At 40.5% G+C, this 27,070-nt stretch overlaps 1 protein-coding gene across 6 annotated transcripts in view; it reads left to right on the top strand.

Annotated features, from left to right (window-relative positions):
* Bach2 (BTB domain and CNC homolog 2) overlaps window positions 1-27,070 on the top strand; it is a 355,873-nt gene that overhangs the window by 47,001 nt on the left and 281,802 nt on the right. The window contains exon 1 of one of the 6 annotated variants that reach the window (XM_074078050.1): window positions 23,425-25,201. The exons of 4 other annotated variants lie outside the window; for them this stretch is intronic. In XM_074078050.1, the coding sequence (XP_073934151.1) occupies window positions 25,186-25,201 (16 nt within the window). In that variant the 5' untranslated portion in view covers window positions 23,425-25,185. Of the gene's footprint in view, window positions 1-23,424; window positions 25,202-27,070 lie in introns of those variants that run through there. One more of the 6 variants, XM_074078090.1, reaches the window with a different exon arrangement.

Below are 27,070 nucleotides of genomic sequence, written 5' to 3' on the forward strand. Positions count from 1 at the left end.
TGCAAAACTGAAATGTGTATTATTATTTTTTGAAATTTCATCTTCCTCCTTAATCAGTTACACAATTGTGTGGATATAACATGAGGTGTGGGCTCCATCCTAGCAGGCGTTTAGGTTGCTCTGTTGACTGCTGCATCACAGGAGCCAAGAACACTGCTTGTCTCATTTCTTGAATGAATGAACATTAAAGCTCATTTGACATAGTGGCTGTGTTTACTTCTTAAAAATAAGTAATTTTAAATGTACAGGGAAAGGTGGATCCTTTCATCAACTGAAGTGATTTGGTTGGCTTTTCTTTTTCCTTTTTCTTTCTTTCTTTTTTTTTGTGAAACTGGGGTTTGAACTCAGGACTTCACAATTGCAAAGTAGGCACTCTACTGCGTGAGCCACACTCCAGTCCATTTTTCTGTAGTTATTTTTAGAGATGGGGTCTCAGGAACTATTTCCTGAGCTGGCCCTAAGTCACAGTTCTTCCAATTTCAGTTTCCCAGGTTGCTAGGATTACAGGCATGAGCTACCAGTGCCCAGTGGTTGTTTGGTTTTATGGGTCAGGGTCTCACTGTGTAACCCAGGCTGGCCTCAAACAATCCTCCTGCCTCAGCCTCTCAAGTGCTGGAATTACAGGTGTGCACCACCACAACTGGCCAAAGTGATTTTTAAAGTCACTGTTTCTTAATTATTTATAAATTCTGATTTTTTTCAACTCAACTTTTCTTCAACGGGAAAAAAATAAATATATTTAGTGCAGACAACTAAAGGAAAGAGGAGATGTTAGATAGTTTGCCCAGAATTTGAAGAGGATTCACTTAAGTTCAAACCTTGTTCTTTTCATTCAGATGTGGCCACTAGACCCACTCTCTCTAAAGAGAGAGTTCTTTCATTTAGAAATCAAAAGTTCAGACCCAGAGTGATATTTACCCAAACTGATGGAACACTACCTTTCCCCTGAGAGTGTGGCCCCCTTTTTGGGTCTTTTAAGAGAGCGTCTGGTAATGGTCAGAGTTCTGTGGGTGGGGAGGAAGGAAGGACGAACACGTCTCTTACTTAAAAACCTATGACCTAGAAAATAAATTCCTGTCTTGTCGTGTGGAGTTTTACTTAATTATTCTGATGGGAAAACGTTAATTTTTAGGTAGGGTTTATTTGCTTCTAGATAAATACTCAGTTTTCCTTGCTCAGCCTTAGATTTTGTTTTTGTGGCACATTAAAACACTCCAACAAGCACTTTAATTTTTGTTTAAATATTACCACTGGGAAGTAGGCATAAAATGTGGCTTTTCACAGAGTTCACTTCCTTCTACCAGGGAAAAGCACTCTGTACCATGCACAGTTCTGGGAGGACCAGGACAGGAAGCCATGTGGCCTGTCAAGATTTTTATGAGGCAGTGTCACCACATACTAACTCATGGCTGTAATGAAGGGCAAGGGAACAGCTCCTCTCTCAGCTCATGCTTGGCCAACCCTCACTCTGCCACCACAGCAGGCACAGTCACCTATCTGCCAGAGTGTGGTGTCTTGAGGCCTTTCCATCTTGACTTCTGAAAATGATGATACCTAGTCACTTTTTCCCATGCCACAGATGGGAGTTCATCTCTGAATCAGAGACCATAATCTCCTGAATGATCTCTGTTTTCCCTGAGGTATTAAAATGGTCTTGCATTCAGAATCTCAAATAGCAGGAAAACATAAAAAATCTTCCTCAATTTTTTAGCTCCCCTTTTTTGATTCTACAAAGAAAGAGGAACAGAAACAAAGGAAAAGACAGCTCATGGTCTGAACTCTGAGGACAAAATAATGGTTGAAGCAGCCAGGTCATCTGCCCCGGTGGCTTTCTACTGTTTAAGGAACCCAGACTCTCCCTGGAGTCTCCAGGACTCTGATGCCCAGGTCCCAGCCAGGCACTTGGGTTTTACCCAGCCATCTTCCCTTCCCTTTCCTTGGACCAACCATTCTGACCTGAGGCCAGGTTCTTCCCAGGGCTGCTCCCGCTTCCTGAAACGCCCACCCATTCCTCACTTTTCATCTTGCTAACTTGTTCATCTTTCACCCTCATTTCAATATCACTTCCTCTAAGAAGGTGGCTTGGATCCTCCCCTTTAGTAAGTACCACCCTGTTCATACTTTCCCTTTCCATTCTTTTCTAGTCTTTCTTAGAATTTTAATTTCATATTTACCTGTGTGCTTATCTCTTTAGTGATTTTTCTCTCTTGTGGACACTGTAAGTCCCATCAGGAATCCTGGCTGTTTTGTGTATATAATACCCGAATTCTGGCAAGCAGGACACATTCAAGGAATAGTTACTGAATGAATTAACTTTACTTTTTATTAGCTAAAAAGTGATCAGTGCTAAGGATGTGTAATTTAAAACTGCAGTAGGTCAATTAATCAACTGATGCCTCAAGCATTTGTTCAGAGCTGAGTGTGCATTATGGCGTGCTGTTCTAGGTGCAGAGTACATGATAGAATGGTCCCTGGCTTTGCAGAGGTCTCAAGTAGGAGACAAGTCACTTTGGAACTGGGTTCTTAATTGGTGAATAAACTGTTAGGCCAAATGTGATTCACATACATTATTTCATTCACCAAATATTTATTTATCATAAATTATAGCTGGACATTGCTATGGGATACACAGAAGAAAAAATTAGTTCCTTCCTTGTAAGGAATTCCTTATTCATTCACGTAAAAAGTACTTGTTGAATGACATTGTAAACTCCTGTAAGCTAGAATCTGAGACAAACTACACTTTCATATAAGACAGAGTAAAATGATTCTCTAAGAAAGGTACAGAAGGCTCCAGGTTACAAATTAAGGAATGCTGTCTGAATAGGGACATCAGAAGTCGTCTTGGATAAAATTGAGGTGCTATTTAAGGAGTGTGGAGAACTTTGAGAGTTAAGGCTGTGAAGGAGGAAATTCTAGGTATGGGAGTAAGGCATGGTAGTGGGGAAACACTTAAGGAATAGCAGTAACCCCCTTTCATGAAGCTCAGAACGGGCCTTGGTGGATAGGAAGAACTGGACTGACAAAGCAGGGAGAGGCTACAGACCTTTAGAGGAGTGAAGAATTTCTTTAAGTTCAGGGAAGGGTGACTGCAGTTACTTCAATAGTGCATGGTAATAATATTGCTCATTTGTGTCCCTTAAGAATCCCCACTTGTTGCAAGGCCTGTTGCACCAGGCCAACTCTCTTTTCAGAAGAATGCAGAGAGCTGTGCTTTGTCACCACAGCCTTGCTCTGATGGCACAAGAGTTCAGTCACTTCAATGTGGTCTTGGGTTTAGTCTTTATCATAAGAGTAAAAATAACCAACATTTTTAAAGAAACCTGACATTTGGACTCTTTTTATGATATCAAAAATGACTCAGTAGGTGTCATAAATCAACAAACATGCTTTTTATGCATATTTAAGAGAAGCTTCCATTGAACTTTAACGTTGGGGTTCTCTTGATATTTCTCCATACCTTAGTGCAAATTTTTATTTTCCAGACCAAATTCTATGTAATGGCCACCTTGGTGTTTGAGCCGAAGCACTCTGCTTTGTGGGTTTATCTGTGTTCTTCAAAAGTTTGTTAGGAAATAGGATTTTATAAAGCAGATTTTACTATTAAATACTTGGTGGTCTTGTGCTTAAAATAATCTATAATAAGTCCACTTATCATATATAATTCATCTTTTATAAATATGTACCTATTTTTCTTGATTTGGGTAAATTGGCAAATAGTAAACCAAGTGAGTGACATTTTTGCCAATTTTTATTTTTAAGAGAACATGTTATTTTGTTTCAGGTGAGTATGTGTTATATTCATAATACAGTATATTCATAATAATGCACTGTCTCATACAGTCAGTATGGAGGAGCTGGGGGGCAGGCAAAAGGAGTTCAGTACCAACATACCTGATTTTTCCATTTGTGTAGGAATGCCATGAAACCTGTCTTAAAGAGTTCTGTGCAGAAATTGAAAGGTGAACCTGACATTTTTCTGATTAGTTAGAGGATATTGTTTTCAGGATAATAGTAAGAATAAAAGGAAATTTTTATTTAAAATAGATACTTTGTTGCTACTTTTAAAAGTTGGTCACCTCTATTGTACACATTGTACTTACAAAAAGTACAGTAGTTTACCTGCTTTGTGCCTGTTTTGTGCAGACTATGGCAAGAAAGGACAAGAGAAAGTGTAGATGCTCAGAAAAACAGGATAGAATTGGGAGCCTAGGCCTTCTCACTCCTATCTGTTCACTCTGTCCCTTAATAATGACTTGGCTTTCCCATTTGCCATTCCAGCTTAACTTCTGCCTCTTGCCTTCCTACTTGTCTTCCCTGGATGGTTTTTTAGTGTCATCCCTTCTACCTCTGCCCCTCATCATCTGTCACTACTAGCCCCCTGTCCTAGACTGAGGATCTGGGTATGGAGACCTTTGGAACAGCCTCCTGGAGAAAACGGGGCACAAGAAGCCATTGTGCTGACTGTTTTATTTTTATATATCTTTAGTCCTCACAACAATTCCTCCTTGATACGGAAGAAACCAAAACACTGGAAGGGAGGATATTTGTTCCCATGTGGTCTGAGTCCAGCCTGATGTGTTGGCCAACATGGATGTGCTACACTCTGTCCTAACCAGCTTCCCAGTATCCCAGGTGAGGAGACAAGAAAGGGAGGCATTTGAGAAAGTTGGTCTCAGCCTGTGATATTCAGGTGATCAGTTGATTTCATCTGTGGTAGATGCTACCAACCAGTCATTGAGAAGGGTCATCACAGCACTTCTGATCATTTTACTCACTGTTGCATCATTATTACTATACATGCATCATCACAGTATGTATGTACATGGGAAGCATAGATGCATTTAGTCACCTCAGCATATGCTCTCATATTGAAGAGTAATAGAGAGGGCTCAGATGTAACATCTATTTGGCACTGGAAACAGTACATCATTTTAGTGGAAGTTAGTGGATTTTGCTTCTTAATTATGCGTGGCTAATGGCAATATTACATTTGGTTGTTACCTTTTAGCCTGCAGGTGTTTGGGGTGCAAGATTAATTTTTAATGGTCCCTGGTAGGGTAAAGCCAATGTGGTATTGGCCGTTCACTCCAACTGTTCCAGGTCCTCTATATGCCAAGGACTAAGAGTTGATTTTGTGTAGGTCATGGTTATTTTTTGGTTTGGGTTTTCTTTGGGGGGTAGAGGCAATACTGGAAGTTGAACTCACGGCCTTATACTTGCCAGACAGGTGAGCCACTCCTCCAGTCCTTTTCACTTTGGTCATTTTTGAGACAAGGTCTCACATTGTTGTCTGGGCAGGCCTCCCAAGTAGCTGAGATGACAGGCAGGCACCATTATACCTAGCCATTGATTGAAATGGGTCTTGCTAACTTTTTGCCCTGGCTTCGAACCTCTATCTTCCTGATCTCCACCTCTCTAGTAGCTTGGAATACAAACGTGAGCCACTGTGCCCAACTACTTCACATTTTTATGAAACAAAATAAGTTTTCAAAAGGTTTAACATGTGTTAAACATTTTAATATCTAAAAATTATGGTATTAGAAAAACAGTATTTTTTTCCTTTAATCCAAAATGTTTTCAGACTGGGTGCCAGTGGCTCACACTTGGAATCCTAGCTACTCAGGAAGTAGAGATCAAGAGGATTGTGGTTCAAAGCCAGCCCCAGGCAAATAGTTTGAGAGACTCTACCTCAAAAATACCCAACACAAAAATGGGCTGGTATAGTGTCTCAAGTGGTAGAATGCCTGCCTAGCAAACATGAAGACCAGAGTTCAACCCTAGTACTACCAAAAAAAAAATGTTTACATTTAAAATGATTTTGGTTTAATCCACAATTAGCATAAACAAAACTTTTTAAATATGTGAAAACTGAGACATGTTGAGTCTATTCCAGGAATGGGGGAAGTGGGGGGGATAAAGGAGAATGATGGAGGGGGTGAATTCAACTATGATATATTGTAAGCACTTTTGTAAATGTCACAGTGTACCCCCAGTACAACAATCATATGCTAATAAATTTTTAAAAATAAATTAGTATATACCTGTGGCCTGTAAGGTAAATTTTTAATGCACAACTCAAATAATAAGTAAACTGAATTGATTTAAATCTATTTTCATATTTCCTGTAACAATATGGAAATTCTTTCCTTCATGTTTCTTTATTTTTCTTTAAGATTTTTTTTTTTTTTGTAACATAGTAAGTCTGAAATAGCAGTAGAGGTTTGCAGTATTACAGCCATCTGTGTCCACGCTTCCACATCCATGGATTCAACCAAATGCAGATTCAAAATATTCAGGAAAAAAAATAGCATCTGTACTGAACAGACAGGGACTTTTTTCCCTGTCATTCCCTAAACAATATTGTATAACAACTGTTTACACAACTTTTACGTTGTATTGGTATTACAAGTAATCTGGAGGTGATTTAAAGTATACAGGAGGGTGTGTGTAGGTTATATGGGAATGCAGTACCATTTTATATGTGTGATGTGAGCATCCTTAGATTTTGGGATCCACAGAGGATCCTGGATCCTGAAACCAGTCCCCCTCACATACTGAGGGACAATATATTTGTTTTCTAGTTGTCCCACTGTTTGACAGATTCTTGCATGATGGTTTTTAAAAAGTTTTGAAATGGTAAATACATATACTAAATACACATTTAACCCCCTTGATATAGAGATCAAGCGTGTCAGTGCTAAGCTTGGAGAAAACAGAAAAATAAACATGACCTATGATTCCACCAGAGATAATCATCATCTCTTAGTCATACAGATAAAATTTCTATCTTAGTCATTTCTAGTTATAGATATAAATACACACACATTGCCAGAAATTATTGAAATATTTGTACACATGCATATATAGTTATTAAAGCAGAAACAGAGTCATGTAATGCTTCACATGTTCCTTTAATTTCTCATGGGGACCTGGCTGTAATTCTAGAGCCAGCACCTGGCTCGGGTTCACCCATGACATTTTCAGTTGATCTTTCTCTTGTTTTCTTTTCTAGTTGACCTTCAAACAGAAAGTTCATAGCCCCTTCTCAGCTGCTAATGTGATTTACTTCACATGTCTGAGAACTCACGATTGTTGCTGAATTCATTGTTTTAAGGGGATTGAGGTATTTGGTCTAACGCCAGGATGTTCCCAGCTGACAGAAAACTAAATCTACCAACCCATATTTCAAAGATTACCAGGTTTGTGGTTCATGGATATCTTAGAAGCCAGGCTGAACGATAGGCAGTTCCTGGCACACCTCATACATACTGGGTTGTCTATTGACTATAATTCAAGGATCATTTTAGCATTGATCTGCACACACCCCAGTGGCTTTCAGTCAGTAACAATGAGTGCAGCAACTGACCTGCAGCTGTTCATGCTTTAAAATCACTATCTGAGTTAGCGGTTGTTTAACTTTGTAGCTTGGATCCTGTGTTACAGTGTGTAATTTTTCTTAATTTTCAAAATAGGAAGTACACTGTATGCTTTTCAGGCTTAGACTCACGGCAAGTGTGTTATGAAATATAAATGAAAAGGAGACACCAGAAGAGTTCCATGCCTGGCATATTACAACTCCCATTCTCCCAAGATGGTACACGGTGAAAAAGAGCCATTTTTATCATGGAGAAATAAGATAAGTACGAATCTAATTAAGAGCAAGAACTAGAGTTAGTCAGCCTGGAGAACAGGAGCATGAGTGGCTGGAAAGCTGTCCGGAGCCTGTCACTAGCAAGATCAAGCTGCTTTCCTTAGATTCCTGTCTTGTGGCTGGACCTGTTTTATGCTTGTTCCTCCCTTATTTTAACTTCTTCCTGGCATGAAACAACTAAGAGCAGAGGAAGAATTTTAAAAGTCTGCTTGTTAAAAATGACTTTTTTCCTTTATAGAAAATTAGTAACCTAAAAGAACTAATTTAAATAATTTTAACATATATAATTCACTTGGACATCAGCAGTTGTATTATTGTATGTATATGCAAATACTCTAAGAAATTTAATATTTTATCAAAAGGCACAACTCCAAAAATGAAATCTACAGACCTGTTTCTATGGCAACCACTCTTGAGCTGCATCTGGCTAGTATGTGTCTTCTCATAATTTTTTTCTGAGTATTTCCAGGAGTTACCTAAATTTTCTCTCCTAACATGGGTGGATAGATGGCTAGATGAGAGACAGACAGAGATACAGATACATTTTTTCCCCTATTGGGGATTTGAGACTATTGCAGAATTCCATAAACATTTTATAGAATGACTTCATTCTTATGCACAAGCATATTTGGCTAAGGGATAAGTTCACAGTTTTATCAATTTAGTTTAAACCAGTAAAGAGGCCAGTTAAGTACTAATTTCTAAAAAAACTTTCTTTGATCTTGCTTCATATTTTCTGGCATTTGCATTTGGAGGTATTCAATTGGCAGTATTGATTTCTAGAGTGACCAATGTCCTTTTAAGTTCAAATCCGTAAGCTGTCCCAGAGATCCTGTTAGATGTTCCATCATTGTCTTTGTTGCCCCCTGGACCCTGAGTCTCTATCTCCATGGAGTTCTAACCTGGATTTAATCAACCCTCTTTGTAGCACTTCTTCCTTGTCAGAGGTAGTGTGTGGCAAATACCAGTAGAAGTCACAACTCATGGGTTCAGAGATGTTGCTATTTCCCAACAGGTTCATTCAGAAAATCTGACAATGCATCCATTGCCTTAGAAGGGATGCCATCATTTTTTTTTTTTTTTAAGGTAAACTGTTGGTTCTTTGAGAACATTTCTGCCTCTCTCAAGACTTGTAACGTCACAAAACAGACACATGTGGTGAGTGAATTCTTGTGATATAAAGTGTGTGCTGAAAGTATTAATATTAGAGTAGGGTTCATGGCATTTATCTGCTTAAATTCAAAGGGAGACTATTCCATGAGGTAGAGTGGCAGGAGCAAAAGGGATACTAAGAATGTCTTAGCCTCTTAGATGTGGTTGGTTGCTGAGCAGGAATGAATTTTAACTTAGAGAGTCTTTCTTTGGATTTTCCAGTTCTCATGGCCCTCTAAGAGCCTTGGTGTTCCTCGGTCATGGAGAATGGCTTTACATGGCCTCACAAGCTCCAATGCAGAGGGAAAAATCCATGTAGTCCTCAGCTTCAACCTTCAGACTCAGCCCTTCAAGAAACAGATGAATGGTGACAGGCGCACTTTCCCACAGAAGGAGCTGAACTAGGTCAGCCTTATGGAATCCAGTTTCTCCCATTCTCTGAAATCCAGAGTCTGTCATTTTGGCTTCATCCTTTAATTCCCCATGAACTTACCATTTCTCTCCTGGCCAAACACAATAATGTCTTTCCTTACCTCCTACTTCCCACAATGGCCCCTTTTTTTTCATCGCTTTTGCTGCTATAGAATGATCTTTAAAAGCAAAACTATGGGCCAGCGGTGTAGCCCAAGTGGTAGAGCACAAGCATGAGACCCTGAGGTCAACCCTAGTACAGCCAAAAATAAAGACAAAACTAAACATCATGCCAGGACTCTGCTTAAAATCTCTCAAAGACTTATCTTCCTCATCAGAGCACATTCCTTTGCAGGCCACTAAACCTTAGGAAATCAAGGGCCTATATATCATTTCAGTTCACTCCTCCTCCTGGCTATACTCCCTCCATGCTCTGGACAAACCTTTGACTTCCCAAATACTTTGTGCTATATGTCTGAACTCTTTCAGGTCCCGCTTTGCAAGTCTGAGCCTTCCTTGTGCCTTAGGTCCTTCTCTGTCCTAGCACACTGATTTTAATGGTTGGTGACTTGCCTCCATTGCTAGACTCTTCTTGCTTGTGTTCATTTATCCAGCACCTGACACAAAACTGATGATCAATAAATGTTTGTTATATGAATACATGAAGGAATTAGTGAGTATATCACACAGGAAGCAGAGGTGAAGGAGAAGCTACATTTAATTGGTGAGTAAAAGAGGCCTGCAGTTAGTAGATTTCAACAAGAGCGAGGCTGGCTGGGTGGCTGGGTGGCTGGGTGGTACTCCTAAGGACATAGCCCTGGTGGACTGCCATGGGACCAAAATCAGTTTTATTAGTTCTTTTCAGGGATGAGACTTGCAAGAATTGACTTATAATTAAATTTGTGAGAGATTAATTCATAGCCAAGATGTTGTTTATTCCTTGAAGTGAGAAAGAGGGATGTGAGGCACACAGCTGACATGGGTCATTTGCTCAGGCCACAAACTCTTGGTCAGTGAATCCACTTAGAAAGACAAATATTAGAGCTTGCTGAATTCTACTATGAATAAGCAAATTCTTTTAGATAGTTCTTAAGGGATTTCCCATCAGGCTGGATTACCTGGAAGAATGAGTCTTTTCTTATCAAAAGGTATTTCTGTCTAGATCAGTGATTTTACACAGTCTTATCAGCACTCAGAACACTTCTTTTGTAGTAATAATGGCTAACTGCAGACTGTTAACTGTGCATCAGGCACCATTCTAAATGCTCCGCGTACTTCAGCTCAGTCCTCACAGCCTGTGATGTAGATATAGTTATTGTCCCAATTTTACAGACTAGGAAACTGAGAATGATGATGTTAAGCAGACTGTCACTGCGCTGACTGTGCTGTTAGCCACACACTAGCCTACCTCTGTAGGAACGTAACCAGCACTTACGTGTTTTCTTTATGAGACTATTTAATTGTCACAGCAACTCTTGTAAACAAAGTGTATTAACCAGGACTATTTTGGCTACAGGTAACAGACTAGCCATCTTTGGTCTAAATGGCTGGATATGGTGTTGGGTGCTCCCATTGGTGGGGAAGGGCAGGTTCTCACACAGGAAGAGGAATTGGACACACAAAAATCAAGTGAGGAAGTAGAAGTTTGGAGGGGTGAAGTACCTTGCTCAAGGTCACTTAGCTAGTGAACGGCAAAGATGGATTCAGCACTAGTGCTCCACCTCTAAACCCTTTTTGGATCCACTCTGAATTGTGACCCCCTAGACAGACGGTGCACCTGCTTCTGCCAATTTGTCTTTAGGAGGTGATAGTATCATTGGCCAAGACCACTGTTTTGGGTTTTTTAAATTATTATTTGTCTATTTTGGCTCCCAGATCCCCTTCAGTGAGCCAGACTAGTTCCCAAATGGACTGTGCCTTGCTGCATTTCATCGTAACCTGTCTTTTTGGATGATTGTATAAACAGTTTCATTCATCTGAAACTTTTACTACTTTCCACTTCAGAGGGTAACCTTTTTCTGACGTGGCCCCTAATTCTGGAGAAATCTTGACTGAACCTCTGAGAATATACCAGTGCTTTTTCAGGCTAAGTTTTATGCAAAACACTGACCTTCATGGAAATTTTGGTTCTTGATCACTTTGGTAAGCAAGCAAGTTCATGGAAATGTTCACCAATTCAGGTAGAGGACAGTTTATGTTCTCACTGTCACCCCTGTTCTTACTGCACAGACTCTCAGGGAGCATGCTCTGTGGGAGGCAACCTGTACTTTGTGCTTCTGGGTCTGTTTGTGAGGAAATGACAGTATTTTTCAGCATTTGCACCACCACTGACTGAAGCACTAATCCTTGATGTGTTTAGTTTTTACATGTGCTCATCTCTACATCAAAAACAGAGGAAGCCACAGGAAATTGCTGCCTGTATTTCCAGGAAACTTAACTACATCACTGGCTCCCCAATCTGCGCAGCCCAGAATACCCTGGTGTGGCATCTGCGTGGCTGATGAAGGCAGTGATAAGGAGTGGGAGTGTTCTCATCCTGTGTGCCTGCCAATGAAGCCCTGAGAAGACAGGCTCCTCAGACTAACAAGAGAACTCCAGAGCTGATTCTGCAAACAGAATGCAAATGCTTTGTGTGAAGTGAGGTGTAATTCCATACCAAAAGTGGTGGTCCTCACCCTCTATTCAGGTATCAGCCAGTACCCAGACCACAAGGCTGTGACCAGCATTCTATATCTGATCACAGAGGACTGAAGTGATCCTGGAATCATTCTCATGTGAGCCTGTAGATGGAGTTGGAAGCTGTAAGACCACCTACTATTTTTAAAGAATGATTATATTAATGATGGTAGTTGGTCTTTAGTGAATGTTGACTGTGTGTGCCAGGCATTTCAATAAGGACCCTATGAGAATTAATTAATCCGCACATAAACCCCCAAAGAAAGGTGGTTATTTTCTCAATTTTCAGATAAAATACTCAAGTCTCACAAAGCTTAACACCTTCCCCAGGGTCACATGGCTAGTGAAAGATCCAAAATTTACACTGTTATTCCAGGCCAGCACTATAAATAGTCAAGTAGTCTTTACTAGGGGTGGAGTAGGGCTGCCAGTGTGTCAGGCCAACAGAAGCAGACAGGATCCATCCAGTCTAGGCCGAGGACACACATTCTTGCCTGGAAGAACGTTAGCTGATAGGCCAGTAAATGCTTTACCATGAGGAATCTGTGTCTTCTGATGCTGGCGTAAGCCCAAAAGAAAAAGTAGCTTCTCCCCTCATCATGGTTCCAACTTCCTAGCATAGCTCTCTTCTTTATTTGATCTTATCAACTCAAAATGTGATTAAAACAAGTATGAGAAATTGATGTTGTTTCAGCTTCTCTCTAAACTGAAACAAATTTTTGTTTAAGCATGAAATCTCTCATCTCATACATCAGAGAGAGATGGCTTGGAAGAGCAGTCACCATAAACATCTGAGGCTTAATTAAGGCTATGTATTGAGTGATACCCTCCCATGTTATTGCAAAATGATTTAATTTGGATCCAGAGATAAATCCTATTAAAGTAAGTAGACACAAAAAGTAAGGAAAATGAGGCTAAGAATTAGCAAGAGATGTTAAAAGACTGTTTTTAAGGACATTATAGATACAGGCAGCTGTTGTAAAAATGGAAAGAGAAGTGTCATGGAAATCGATTTTTTAATTCTTCTTCCTTCCTTCCTCCCTCCCTCCCTTCCTTTCTTTTTGGTCTTATAGTCTCACTGTATAGCCCAGGCTGGCCTCGTACTTGCCATCCTCCTGCCTATGCCACCAAAGTGCCGGGATTATAGGCATGTACCACGATGCCCAACTGATTTTCAAATTTTAAAAGTGGAAAGTTCTCTTAATACTTCAGCAGAAATGTAGTGTGCAACTATATCCAGGTGTTGGTTAGTGTTGGTGTAAAGCCCTTCTCCATATGCCTATATATTCCACTTGTTTTTAGGATTAAAAACAACAAACTACAGTGTGATTTTATATATCTCCTTCTGGATTATTCTGGAATGATTTGGTTTGTAAATGATCTGTTTGTTCATTTCTCCATCATCGTGTGCCTATTGTCCATCTAATGGACGTTTCTCTTCCCATTAATGTTTCTGCTAAATGATAAGTAGAGAAAATAATCAGTTTTCTTATTTGCAGAAGTGATTTAATGCTTTTTTAGCTAGTAGAAATTTCAGGAGAGATCTAGCCACATTGGTCTATTTATAATAGAGCCCCTAGCTATCTTGGGGCTCAGCCTGCCCCCAGGTGTGCTTAATCTGGGCCATAGGTTAAGAGAGGCAAGGCAGAAACACCAGCAGGGATAGGTTTTTGACCCCATTATACCTAAGATAAAGGCCACTCTGGAGACTTAACACACAGTGTGAAAAGGGTAGAAACACTGATATAAAACAAAGTGCTTTGATTACCTGGAATTCAGTAATAAGTATTTCCCTCTCCTTCAGTTATAAAGAGTTGAAATTCTTGTAAGGCATCCTTGTATATTTGTGCCCTGAAATGGCTTAGATCATCGTCAGTTTTTTTCCTCTGTTCTTTCTTTGGATCAGATATACTGTGTCTGTTGAAACTTTGAAGATCAGTGCATTTCCTCCTGTTTAGAAAATAATAATGTCTAGCTTTCACTGAACTTCTTTTCATCTCCTAGACTCTCTTAAATATTGACTAATTAATTAAAAATTGAGGAAGTCTAACTAAATAGCCTCTCTTTGAAGACCAACCCAATACACAGTGTATCTGTGTATTCTGTATCTTTGAAACAGAAGCAACTAGAAGTCTTTTATTATTAGCTATAATAGTAAGTGGCATCTCTTAATTATGTTTGGCAGCTGACATATCAAATTGCATTTTAGTTGGTTGTTATACATAAAATAGTAGAATATGAGTAGATTCAAAATGAGAATTGCAGCCTTGGGACATAGAATATTTGACATCAAGAGGTTACCATGACAACTCATCAGGATGTGGCTTTGTAATCTTTTGGATTAGGTTCTGGCCCAGGTCACTGTATTGGACCCAGCTGGGAGTTTGGTAACAGGATGCAAATATTGTCTCTTTACTCAGTAGCTTTTGAATTCGCAGTTTGGTCATACTGCTAAGGTCAAGGAGAAATGACACTGAGAGAATGTTTAAATTCTCCCAGAACCTAGACAAGGTAACATTTTGTCAGCAAAAATACTCAGATGGAGTGCTCTGAGACTCAGCAACTAGAAGACAGGATTTCCTGTCCTGTCAGTGGATAAATTGTATGCAGGTACCCCTTAAAATGTATATGTCCCTAAACAGTTCTATGTAGTGAAAAGGTGTGAAATGAAACCCTTCTTATAAGTGTCCCATGTTATGGAATTGGAACTGAACACCCTGTAGAAAACAGTTTGGCCACAAAGCAACCACAGCTTCTTTCTAGTGCTCTACATCCTCCATCTCATCAGAAATGCCCTGCAGGATGTGGAATTTGGGTCAGAGAAGGGAACTGGGCAGAGTGTGGAAGGAAGCTGTTGGGAAACAGGGCACCACATTACTCACCTTTCACACTGGCCTTGGCCACAAGGACTGTGGCTCCACAGGATAAAACACCTCCCCAGGGATGATCAATGGAAGCCACTTGGTAGCTACGGAGCTCTATTCGTCAGTCTGACCCCAGCTGTACCACTCACCATCTGATCTTGAACAAAACACATTTCCACTCTGGGTTCCCCCTAGGAAGTGAGGGGGTTGAGTTTCCTCTGGCTGTCAGATTGTGCTATTTATCATTCATGGGGCAGAACTAGGTCTCCACATTGCTCTTTGTCATTAAGTTCACATTTCCATCCGACCTTGTAGCAGGTTTTTCTGTCATGGCTAGTTGGACCTTCAAATAATTAGAAGAGAGAGCAAAAACATTCCTCCCCACCCCACAGTTTTTTAGGTTTTCTAATTGTGGTGTTCTGAAGCAAAGGTTGTTGTGCAGTGAGGACAGGATGAAATCCCAGAAAAAGACAGCCAGCTGCAGTCCATTGTCCTGCTGGCATAGTGTCAACTTAGCTTCTAGTTACTGAGCACTTTCTCTATGGAGACAGTGCTGAGTACTTCATATGCATCATGCCATTTAGTTCTTAAAACAAATACACAGGCACACACATAAATGCATATGTGTGTGTGTGTGTGTGTGTGTGTGTGTGTGTGTGTAATACTAAACATTTGCCCTGTGACCATGTTACGCCAAATTCTCACAATAGTCCAATGAGGTAGGCAAATGGATTGAGTTAAGCTTCACAACAAAGACAATTAATCAATTGTCTCCATTTTTACAAATAAGGAAATGGAACCATAACTAGTAACTGGCAGAGCAGGGATTTGAACTGACATAGTTTGGCCCCAGAACAACCTTCTCATAACCTCTCTACCTAAGGCTCTCCACACTTGTACAGTGTAACGGTTACTTGAGTTGCCCCACTCCAGGCCAGTCAGAACCTCAGAAGTTGCTGCCTGGAACTGAATTTACAAATAGGCAGCCAGAACCACTGCCCCAGATGGAGTGCTAGGCTTATGGGGTTGGGATAGTTGCCTGTTGCCCCACAGCAAGTAAATGACTGACGAGTACCTAGATGATATACGAGTGACATTCCAATTATTTCTGTTTTCACATCCCACACCTATCATGCTGCCTTGTTTAAATCTTTTTCTAGTCTTAATCCCAATGCTGAGAATTCACTTAGGGCCTTTTAAAGACTGTGTGACATATCAGGTATGAGGATCAGAGAGCAGATTTATTTTTGAGCCCAAAGCAATGATATCCCATTTACAAGTATTGAAACTAACTTTCCTCACAACTATCACCAACTTTAAGTTCTCGAGCACTTTCCCCAGTGAACTACACACTCCATCAGTATAGCTGCTGAAGACAGTTCCAGAACTTTGACTCACATTAGAATTGTCTGGGAGAGCTTTAAAAAACTACAGATGCCTAGTTTGCACCCCAGACACTGATTTTGTAAGTATGGGGCATGACCTGGGCAACAGGTGTTTTCAGGGCTCTCCATGTAATTCTGACATGTGGCAGAGTTTGAAGCAGCGTTTTCAGAACTTGATCTGTAAGTTCACAAATGTGTTGACTTGAGAAGACTGTGGAGTCTCCCTGTGGACAGAACTCACCTTTTAACTCTCTGACAGTGTCTCACCACCATCCCTCTTTTGCATCGCAGCTGGCGTTTAATACTGCTCACTTCACTGATTCTGGATCCTACCTCACTGTCGGATGATGTCTTCTCCCCAGTGAATGTTCCAATACTAGAAGCACTCTTGAAGTGATGCTGGCAATATGTCTATATTTGTAAAGATCTCGTCCTCGTTTGATGCTCTTATTTTCACTATATCGTACAAGTCTTTTTGAGTTGTTTTAACCTTACAAGCATTTTTTTTTTTTTAGGTGGTACTGGGGTTTGAACTCAGGGCCTTGAGTTTGCTAGGTAAGTGTTCTACATTTGAGCCATGCTTCCAGCCCCACCTTGAGCAGCCCAACCTTAAAAACATTTTTATGGTGTTTTTGTTTTGTTTTGTTTTGTTTTTTTGGCATGTGCTGTTTCCTTTTAATAGCAAAAAAAAAAAAACAACCAAACCAACAAAAACACTTTTCCACATAACTTGTGGTTCTCTTTCCAAAATGTTTGACCATCAAATTCACTATTGGGAGGCAACAGCTGTCATGGCATTAGTGCTTACCAGTGGACAACAGAGAGCTGCATGCTAGAAAGTCAGAGATCAGAGAAGGAAGAATTGACTCTGATTTTATCCTCAGGGAGTTTGGTAAAGTCTGATTAACATCATCAACTGGAGAAGATAGTTGGCTTATAACAGCATTAAAACTTAAAGCAGAAGGGTAAGTTTGCTGGCTAGTATGCAAACATACTTGATTATTCTAGAAATTAATCCTTCTGCAGTAGGTAGATCTTAAACTGAGATTTTTTAAATCAAGAGAGATGTTGTTTGGTGGGTCGGAGGAGGCAGTAGCTTATAAGTGGAATGACTCTTGGCTGAGACTGGGGATGGAGAATGGAGCAATGCGGGTTAGTAGGCCAGCTAGCCAGGCTGGTTTGAAAAGCATAAGCTGAGTTTGGCAGGTAAGGAAAAATGACTGAGTGGAGCTAGCTGTTATGTGAGATTTAAAGCAAGAATACATGTGAATAGCTTTAAAAAAATATGTTAAGAGTTTCCATTTTCCTTTGTGTAGTTGTTAAAGTCCAGTTGGTCTGTAATTGTGTTGGAATCTTTGGTTACAGAACAAGGCTGTTTAGAGTGTGGATTGGTTATTATGCTTTTCTTGAGGGTAAAGCTTTTGAAATTAACTCTGCTTCTTAGGTTTAAAAATTTCTCATTCTGACGTCTCGTTTATGTCTCGCTTCTGTAATCCCCAGGAAAAGAAAGGAAAAGGGGGTTAGGGTGCTTCTCTTTTGAAATGGAAGGGTCAGAGCAGGCAGGGGGCTGTCCTGGTTGTTTCTCTTTGTTCAGGAATTAGGCCATGTGAGCAAGCAGTTCCACCCCTCATTTTGTGAGCTGTTTTCCACCGATATTTCCTCATTTTTCCCATGACATTTCAGCCTGTTTCTTCACAAGATTGTGAAGGCCTGAAAGACCCCATTGTTCCACAGGAGTGCAAGCTTGTGCACACTGCTGGTCTGGCTGCCTGGCGTCTGAGTGTGGGTGGCATACTGCACAGACCATGCAGACAGAGAATGCATGGAGCATGCTCCCAATGGTAGCAGACACGTTTTGTGAGTCCAGAGGCAGGCCACAAGTCTTTCTCTTTATAGATGGAGCTGCCCTTTAAAAATGCTATTCACAAACTGCAATCTGATTGGCAGGAATAAGGACATTCCTGTAGGCTAAGGGATGTTTCTTAATGGCAAATCAAATGGATCAAGGCCTCACCCAAACTTCTCTTTGTCTCCAGATAAGTGCAAACTTCTTTTCCTGAAACACACTCCATCATTGATGACCTGTTCTTAGTGTAGCAGCCCCCCAGAATTCTGCATGGCAAATCCCAGTCAGTATGCTCTTTGAGGGTACAAAATATTAATTACAGTAAGAGGGAAAATGCAATGATGGATGACTCTTGACAAACTAAAGTTAGATTTTTTTGAGAAAAGGAAATTGAAGTTTAATACTAATGGGGTTCCCTTCATTGAAGGTAATATAGTATTTTTATATTAAATTCCAAGGAACTGGGATCTGTATTTGGTTAACAGCACTAGGCCAGTAGAAGACCCTGCATTTATGTAGGCTTATGAAAAAACATGAGAATTTTCGATCAGATTTATAGAATTCCCCCATTGTTTTTAAATGTTAGTGGCCACGGTGGCTTTGGGACCTAAAGTCAGCATTGTGAGTCACAGCTCCCTGCTTGAGGAGTCATGTTGGCAATTGAGATCAGCCTTGGCGGGAAGATTTACACCATGGAAATGAGCACCATGCAGACCTGGGCTCCTCAGCCTCAGAGCTTGTCTTTAAACATTTAGCAGCATGCCTCTGCCCAAAGTGGCGTTTTCTCCTAAGGGAAGAGTGCTTTCCCTCAACACAACAGACAGCTTGACTGTTTTAAAATATGTCAGGCCATGTGTCTCCTCTGCCTGGAACCCTCCATTGGCTCCCCATTTCACTTAGACTAAGAATCTTACAATGACCTGAGTGTATTAATGCTTTGCCTGCCTTTGACCTCTCTTTCCTCATCTCTACCTCTCTCCTTCGGACTCCCATCTCTAGACACCTGGTTTCATCCCTGCTTCTGTGGAATACTATCGACATGCTCCTCTTTTAGGGCCTTTATTGGAGGGTGGTGATGCTCAAACTTCAGAGCATCTCAGAGTCACTGGAGTGTCCCATCCCAGGGTTTCTGAATCAGGGACAAGTTTCCGGATAATGCTGCTGGTCCTGGGACTTGACATGGAAAACTGCTGCTATAAGTGATCCATCTTGGTTTACCGCTCACTGAGGCCCAACCTGACCATGCTGTTTAAAATTGCAGTGTTCTCCTCACCACACTTCCAGTTCCTCTGACCCCAGCATTGTTTTCATTGCAGCTCCCTCCTTATAACACAAATAACTTAGTTAAGTTATAGGAATCTGGTTTATGCTTATTGTCTGTGTCTCCCCATTAGACTCTCAATTCCATACAGATAGGAATTGTCTGTTTTCTTTGAAGTATCCCAAGTTTGTCATAGAGCACCTGGCATGTCATAGGTCAGTAAATTGTTAAGTGAATTAATGAGTGAACAATATTAAGAAACAAATAATGTGTCTGAAATTTTGTCCACATCTCCTTTAAATCAAACTCACTAGAGAATCTGAAAACACTTTCTGCAGTTTTGTTCCTCAGCTTCACTGTGTTTAGAGTGATGGAAATGGTCTCTGCTTCCAGCTTTACTTTGGAAGGTCTTGATCATTCTTGAATTATATATATAGGGCACCAAATTGCTGCTCTTAGGTTAACATGTTTCAAAGCCCCTAAGCCAATGGCCTTCAAACTCTGATGAGCTTTCAGAGATTCTGCAAGTGTTTAATTTGTCTTTTTTTTTTTTTTTTTGTCAGTATTGGGGTTTGAACTCAGGGCCTCATACTTCATAGGCAAGTGCTTTACCACTTGATCCATGTCCCCAGCCCTTTTTGCTTTGGCTATTTGTCAAATAGTGTCTCAGGTTTTTGTCCCAACTACCTGGACTGTGATCCTCCTACTTACACATCCCTCATAGTTGGGATGACAGTTGTGTGCCACGGTATCCAGTTTATTGGTTGAGATGGGGTCTTGATAACTTTTTGCCTATGCTGGCCTCAAATCTCAATCTTCCCAGTCTCTGCATCCCAGGTAGCTGGGGTTACAGTCATAAGCCACCATGCCTGGCTCGTACTTTTATTTTTAATACCTTAAAACTATTTTTCTAACTATCATTTAAAAAACACATACTTAAATGTGTTACCAAATTTTAACACATTGGTTCCACCAACACACTGACTGAACTGCCAAGTTATCCTTGAAATTCGGTGCTTTTTGCTATTTCAGGGTATGTGATTAAACTTCTTATAACGAGATCATTGATCAGGAAGTTCTCTAGCAACGGTTTTTTTAGATTCCAGCCTGTTCATAAATTGAACAAGCAAATTCCTCTTGTCATACATATTCAGCACAGTCGATTACATGCTTCAGAGCATCTGTGGGTTGTAGGCTTCTGCATGGGTTAATGGTGAGGGGTGCTGTGTGTGAACACCGCACATGTCACTTAGTGACATATATGCTGTTATAGGTCATGTATACTCATGCTATACTTTGGATACTCCTTGACTGACTTTTGGGGAAATCAAGTTGTCAGATTAATTTCATTAAGGATTAAAATTGGAGATGAAAAGTCAGACTATGCATTGTTAAGCTTTTGGATAAGTTTGAGGCAGATCATGAATTTACATACAGCAGTGCTAACAAACTGCTGTAATTTCCAATACAACTATACCTTGCTGCTCACATCTACTTACTTACAGAATTCAGATGTAGACATTCTCCATAGTGAGTTCCAACAGCAAGGGATACAGTGTTACTCCTGAATTTCAGAAAAGTAGTAAGAGTAGTAGAGAGTCAGAAATCTATCTGGAAATTTGCCTGAGCTTGGAGACTAGGATTCAGATAACTACAGATATCTGAATCATTCATCATTGATCAATATGTTGTTCAGCCTCCAACTGTTATCTGTATTAGGATTTTCTTAATTCAGTGCACCTGAATATAAACATGAACGTTAATTGTGTGCTGGATCACTTAGAAGTCAATTGTTCTAGGCCCTCTACCTGGAAACCTCACTCCCTACTATCTCAAAACTGCCATTGAATACATTATATGAATAATTCAGTTAGACATGGAACATTTTGTTGACCTCCTTGCACTTAACACTTTGTTGTTATTGTTTTGTCTCCCACGTTATATTTGAGCACCTTAAAAGTAAGGATTGTATCCAGGCATGGTGGCACATTCCTATAATCCCAGTACTCAGGAGGTGGAGACAGGATGATCGCAAGTGTGAGGCCAGCTTGTACCCTAGGCCAGCAAGACCCTGTCTCAACAAAACAAAAAGTACGGATTTTGACCCATTCAGCTTTGCTTCCCTGAGTCCTGATACCTGGTGAGCACTTGCATTCCACTGCGGAGGATCCAAGCTTGAAAAGAACATTTGGTGTATCATTAAATACACCAAAAGCAACATTTTAGCACCAATAACCATACTAGCTGGTTCTCTGATTCCATTTCTCTCCTCCCTTGTGGACAGGCATTTAAGGTTTTCTAAATTCTTTCTAGAAATGTCTCTTGGTTCTGACTTTCCACACTGTCCAACTTGCCCTGGTCCTACCTGCATCCTTCCCTTCATCCTTGACTCTGCATGGAAACAGCCTCAGGAGCCCTCTCCCAAAACTGGTCCTCCTCTTGCTTCTCTGGACCCCGACCTTTGGCCTGCATTGACTGTAGGGTAAGATCAGTTTGTGCAGTACCAGAACCACTAGCCCCAGGTGGCTGTTGAGCCCCTAAATTGTGGCTCCTCCAGATTGGAGTGTGCCATGCATGTGCATCCCACACCCTATTTCAAAGTTTAGCAAGAAAAACTATTAAGATCTCTCATTACTATTTTTGTACTGACAACATGTTAAGATGATCATATTTTGGATGTATTAGGTTAAATAATATAAATCATTAAAATTCCTCCTGGATTTAAATTTCTTAATTTCATTATTATTTACTTTTTTTCTTTCCTAAAATAGCTACTAGAAAGTTTTAAACTACATGATTGGTTCACCTCATAATTCTGTTGGTCAGTGCTGGTCTGAGCTGTCAAGACATTTGAAGTTTCTTGTCACCTGGCCTCAGTTACCTTTTTCGCCTCACATCCCAATCCTTCTTGCCCCCTAAGAATTCCTCGGAACCCTCAGATTCACCAGCCCTACCATACTTATGAGTTTTAATTTTTTTTTTTCACATTTTGGTCCTTCTTTCTAAAATGCCCTTGCTTTTCTTTGTTAGCTGTCAAAAATGTGAGCTGTCAAAAAGGCTGACTTTTAAGACATGACTTGTTTGACCCATGCTGGTGAAATGACACCTCATTAGCCCGTCCTCCCCATCACAAGCTCTTGGTTCCTCCAACATTGTCCTTGACTTACTGCTCTGCCATGAAGTGTCTTCTTAACTAGGCTCCCTGAGGGAAAGGCCACAACTTAATCCTCTGATGACTGCCAAGGGTATGTGCTAGACGTTTGATGGACCTTTACTAAATTAATTTATGAGCTGGTGGGGTATAGCTTAGTGTTAGAGCACGTGCTTAGCATGTACAAGGCCCTGGGTTCCATCTCCAGCACTAAAATAATAATTTATGGATTTATTTCATCCTGTTGCACACACTGCTGTTTTTACATGCATAAGGCCTTCATCACTTTAACCACTGGCCATGGGAAAAATTAGATGCTGAGGTGGACCTGACCAGTTCTCTGAGCCATAACTCTAATGTCTGATTTTATGTTCAGTAAAATAGCCTCTTTGTTTTCGCTGGGTGACTTAAAACGAGATAAAAAAAACTATAAATTTGCTGGGTGCAGTGACTCAAACTTGTAATCCTAGCTACTCAAGAGGTGGAGATTGTAGGGATCACAGTTCTGTTTTAGGACAGCCAGGGAAAAAGTTTGCAAGACCTCATCTTAACCAATGGCTGGACCCAGTTGGGTAGTTCCTGCCTACCAAGTACAAAGCCCTAAGTTCAAACCCTAGTACTGCTAAAATCAAAAACAAACAAAAAAACCGTATAAATTTAAATTTATAAAATCCATAAATACTGTATAAAGTAACTGTAAAAATCATGAATTTTGTTTATAGATTTTTGTTTAATGGAAGATTCCAGTTAAAAACACATTTGAAATAGCTACTATTCCTAAATTTCATTTGGATTTCCATTCCAAAGATTTCATTTTGGTTTTAATGTAAGAAATATAGGTCCACCCCAGGATCCCAGTATAACAGAATTGGGGAAAGTGGGTCCCAGCACCAATATTTATGAAAAGCAAAAGTACTTTGTAGTAAAAGGATTTTGTAGTGCTTAAGAATCCAGGTAATTAGGTATGGAGGTGTTGAAGTTTTGAATTGATCATTTTTCTCTTTTTATTAATTATGTTATATTATTGTCATTTTTGGGGATAAAGCTAATGCATTCTTATGTTTGTATGATGGTTTAAGGCCCCAAACTGTCAGCCTTTCTTCCTCCCTTCTTCCCTCTCTCCTTCCCTTTCTCCTTTCCTCCCTCCCTCTCTTTCTTCTTCCTTCTCCCTTCCTTCTTTCCTTCATCCTTTCCTCTCTCTCTTCTTCTCTCCCTTCCTCCCTCCCTCCCTTCCTTCCTTCCTACCTATTGTAGTACTTGTAGGCCTTGCAGTTGGTAGGCAAGCAGTCTACCACTGAGTCTAAGTAAAACTGCCTTTAATAGAACCATCATCTATAGGCAATTTCCTAAAGCCTCTGGAATTAAAAATCCCCTTTTCTGCCTTTCTTTAAAATCTACATGCAGCAGAATTTTAACATCCCTTATTGGTAGAAACAGCTAACACAGATAATGGGAATGAAGACTGACAAGGGCACTGGCTATAAGACACTTGCACAGATAGTGTGGCCTTCCCAGCATCCTTGTTAGCCCAAGTAAACATTGTTTCCCTGACAGATCCTCCCTAGCTCTGCTTTGTTGATAAAGTCAGACATTCTGGTTAATCGCTTTTTAATGACATTCTTCCTTTTGTTCTTGTTTTAAGTAAGGTGTGGGAAACTGTTCACTTTAATCTCCTAATTCAGTAAAATGGGCTGGTATTCCAGACATTATTCTTAAGGGAACAGGGAGAAAAATGACCTAATTTCTGTGCATCAGATATCTCTTAATAAACTTTTAAAAGCTTATAAAGTACCTTAACTCACTCCATTGTGAGAAAATCCCATAGATTCTGCTAGCAGGGTCTGTGTTATTTCTGTATACTGTTAAAAATATAGACAAAAGAAAGCAAAGTTTTGCAAGTTAACAAATTATTGAAAAAATAGCTACATACTCTTATTCTTCCAAAGTGTCATATCTTTCAGTTTAGGCTCTTTAGGGAGAAAAAGCCTCAGAAAAGTATACGCTAAGGGTCGAATATTTTAGGGAAGAAAAAGGAATCAAATCTTGCAATTAGCTTGGTTATTTGCAGGAGTATGTCGACTTGTGTGAGACTGACATCAGACAGATTGAATGTAGAGGCAGATGTGTGTGTGTGTGTGTGTGTGTGTGTGTGTGTGTGTGTGTGTGTGTGTGTGAAGGGCACTGCAACAACCCCTGGATCTGTCAAGAATGCACCTATTTTTAACACGCTGCGTCAAGTGTCAGCACTCCACGGGAGATGAGGAAGGGGGCAGAGACCAACTTGCACAGATTCCGCCCATGGTAAATGGCCCTCTGGTGTGTTTACAATACAGCTGTGCATTCTTAATGGCTTGGCTGCTACCATGTCAGGTAAAGTTTTCTTTGCACGTGATGAATGACAGAGAATTCTTTAGCAAGGGAACCAAAGGAGCTGGGAGGGGAAAAGGGGAGGGAAGAGCGGAAAAGAGAGAGCAAAAGAAACACACAGCCCCAGAGGGACATAGCCTTGCTTTGCAGTTGCTTGTGTGGATAGAAACCAGATGGTAAGCTGGAACACCCGCTTGGCTATCTGAGGAGCCAAACATATGGTTAATGGTCGGGAGAAATGGCTCTCAGAGCCAGGGCTCTGCTGACTGCTTCATATTACAGATTGTTACAGTGTGTCACTACATTGCCAACCTAAGTGCTTAATACCCACTGCGGGCGCCGGGCACACACTTACAAGGAGGACTTTGAGCTCTTTGCTGGCTCTGAATGGAGAAGTGACATCATATGGAGGCTGAAAATGTCTGGTGGTGGAGGTAGGGAGAAGGATATTTCTGTCATAGAAATAACAGTTTTTTCTCTCTTTTTGACACACCAAGCCCTCACCGCATTGAACTCAACTGCTTCCTGAGAACCTTTTTATACTAGGCTGACCCTGTCTCTGTCTCCCTCTTTTTCTTTCTCCTTCTTCCTCCCTCTCTTAAACACACACACACACACACACACACACACACACATACAAAAACTGAAATCCACCATGCAGACCATGTCTCCCACTCTGGTGGGTGGACAGCCCCTTCCCCTGGAAGGCCTGGCATTTGAAGTTTCTGTTTGGGGGACTTTGGGGGGCAGCAGGCCTGTGTTATCTAAGGAACCGCTGAGCCCATTCATCTGCTTTTCACGGGCCGCTTCCTTTTATTTTTAGCCAAATCCGTCAGGCCTGACAGGCGGGTAATTCGAGCCAGAGAAAGGGCAGAGCTCCAGGTCCTTTCCACAAAGCAATTCTTCTCCTCCCTCCTGGGAGGGCTCCAGACTTGGCCTGCTTCAGGCAGATGGATTTGTTGAGTCATGTGAGATCATTTACACAAAAACATAGTGAGGCAGTGGAAATTAAAAAAAAAAAAAACAGAAGAAGAAGAGAAAGAAAAAAGGAGGGTGGGCAGGAGGAAAGAGGAGGGGAGCCAGAGGAGCATGTGCTGTCCTGGCTGCTGGGGAGTGCAGGAATTTTGCAGCAGGCAGCTAGACTAAGGAATGCCTAGAGTCATTTGTGTATAAGGTAATGTCTAGTTTACACAGGGGGTGGAGCCCTGCTGCAAGGGCCTCCAACAACTCCCTCTGCTTACAAGTGGAAGGGGGTGTGGGCAACTTCTTTTCTTTTTTTTCATTTTAAAGCAACACTCCCCAAACAAAGACCACACTGTTGACAGCATTGGGTTCCAGTAGCAGTAAACTACCAATGGGCTAGTTTTGAGAAAATGAGTTTGCTCTGTGATGTAATACAAGTTTGCTTTGTCTTGATGCCAGCATGACTGAGGAAACAGGGGAGGGAGAAGAGGAAAATTGAAACAGGACTCTTGGTTAATGGTTTCCAGAGATTATTTAGCAGGACTTGAGTGGAGATTGTGGGGAATTGCTGCGAGGTACACCGTAATTGCGGTAGGTAAAATAGAGTCATTGCTATGGTTTCCATGCTCAGAAAGAACTGAGCAATGATTTTTGAAATGCCAAGGAAGATATCATTTTCCCCTACCACAGTATTCATTTCCTTTAGCTTTTAGGACATTACAAAAAAAAAAAAAAAAGAAAGAAAGAAAGAAAAAAAGCCAGATACTTACATTGTGGTAAACAGTTTTGTTTACTGTTTATATCACAAGCCTTCAAAACATTCCATTAGAAAATTGTCCCTACTCATTCATGAAATTCTTCTTTTTCTTCTTCAAATTTGCCTGCATGTATTTGGTGTGCTTGAGTGGAATTTTTTTTCCCTTCTTTTGCTGGAATAAAAGAGTTCATAAGCAAATAATGACTAGGTTATCTAAATGCACTTTACCATATGTAATGATAGGAAATATACAGAAACAGGAATAGAAAATCAGAAATAGGGAGTATTTAAAAATATGCACCATGATTATTTTCATTATGATGCATTTCTGTAATTCTGCATTTATTTTGAACCCTGCCGTGTAGCTTTTTTTAAGGCTACCCTAAAATGTAGGTCAGATTCACCATGGTTTGTTAGTGTTTGAAAAGTAGAAACATTTTGACACTCCTTCAGACCTAGTTATACTTAAGTTGTTGGTATGGTTTCAGTAATCCTGGAAATTAGCTCATAAATCCTTTCTGATTGTAATCATCACTGAGTTTTGATAGTATGTTGTTAAGATCATACCTTGCCCTGGAATAAA

The sequence above is a fragment of the Castor canadensis genome, chromosome 1 (genome assembly GCF_047511655.1).
Source record: "Castor canadensis chromosome 1, mCasCan1.hap1v2, whole genome shotgun sequence".
NCBI lineage: Eukaryota > Metazoa > Chordata > Mammalia > Rodentia > Castoridae > Castor > Castor canadensis.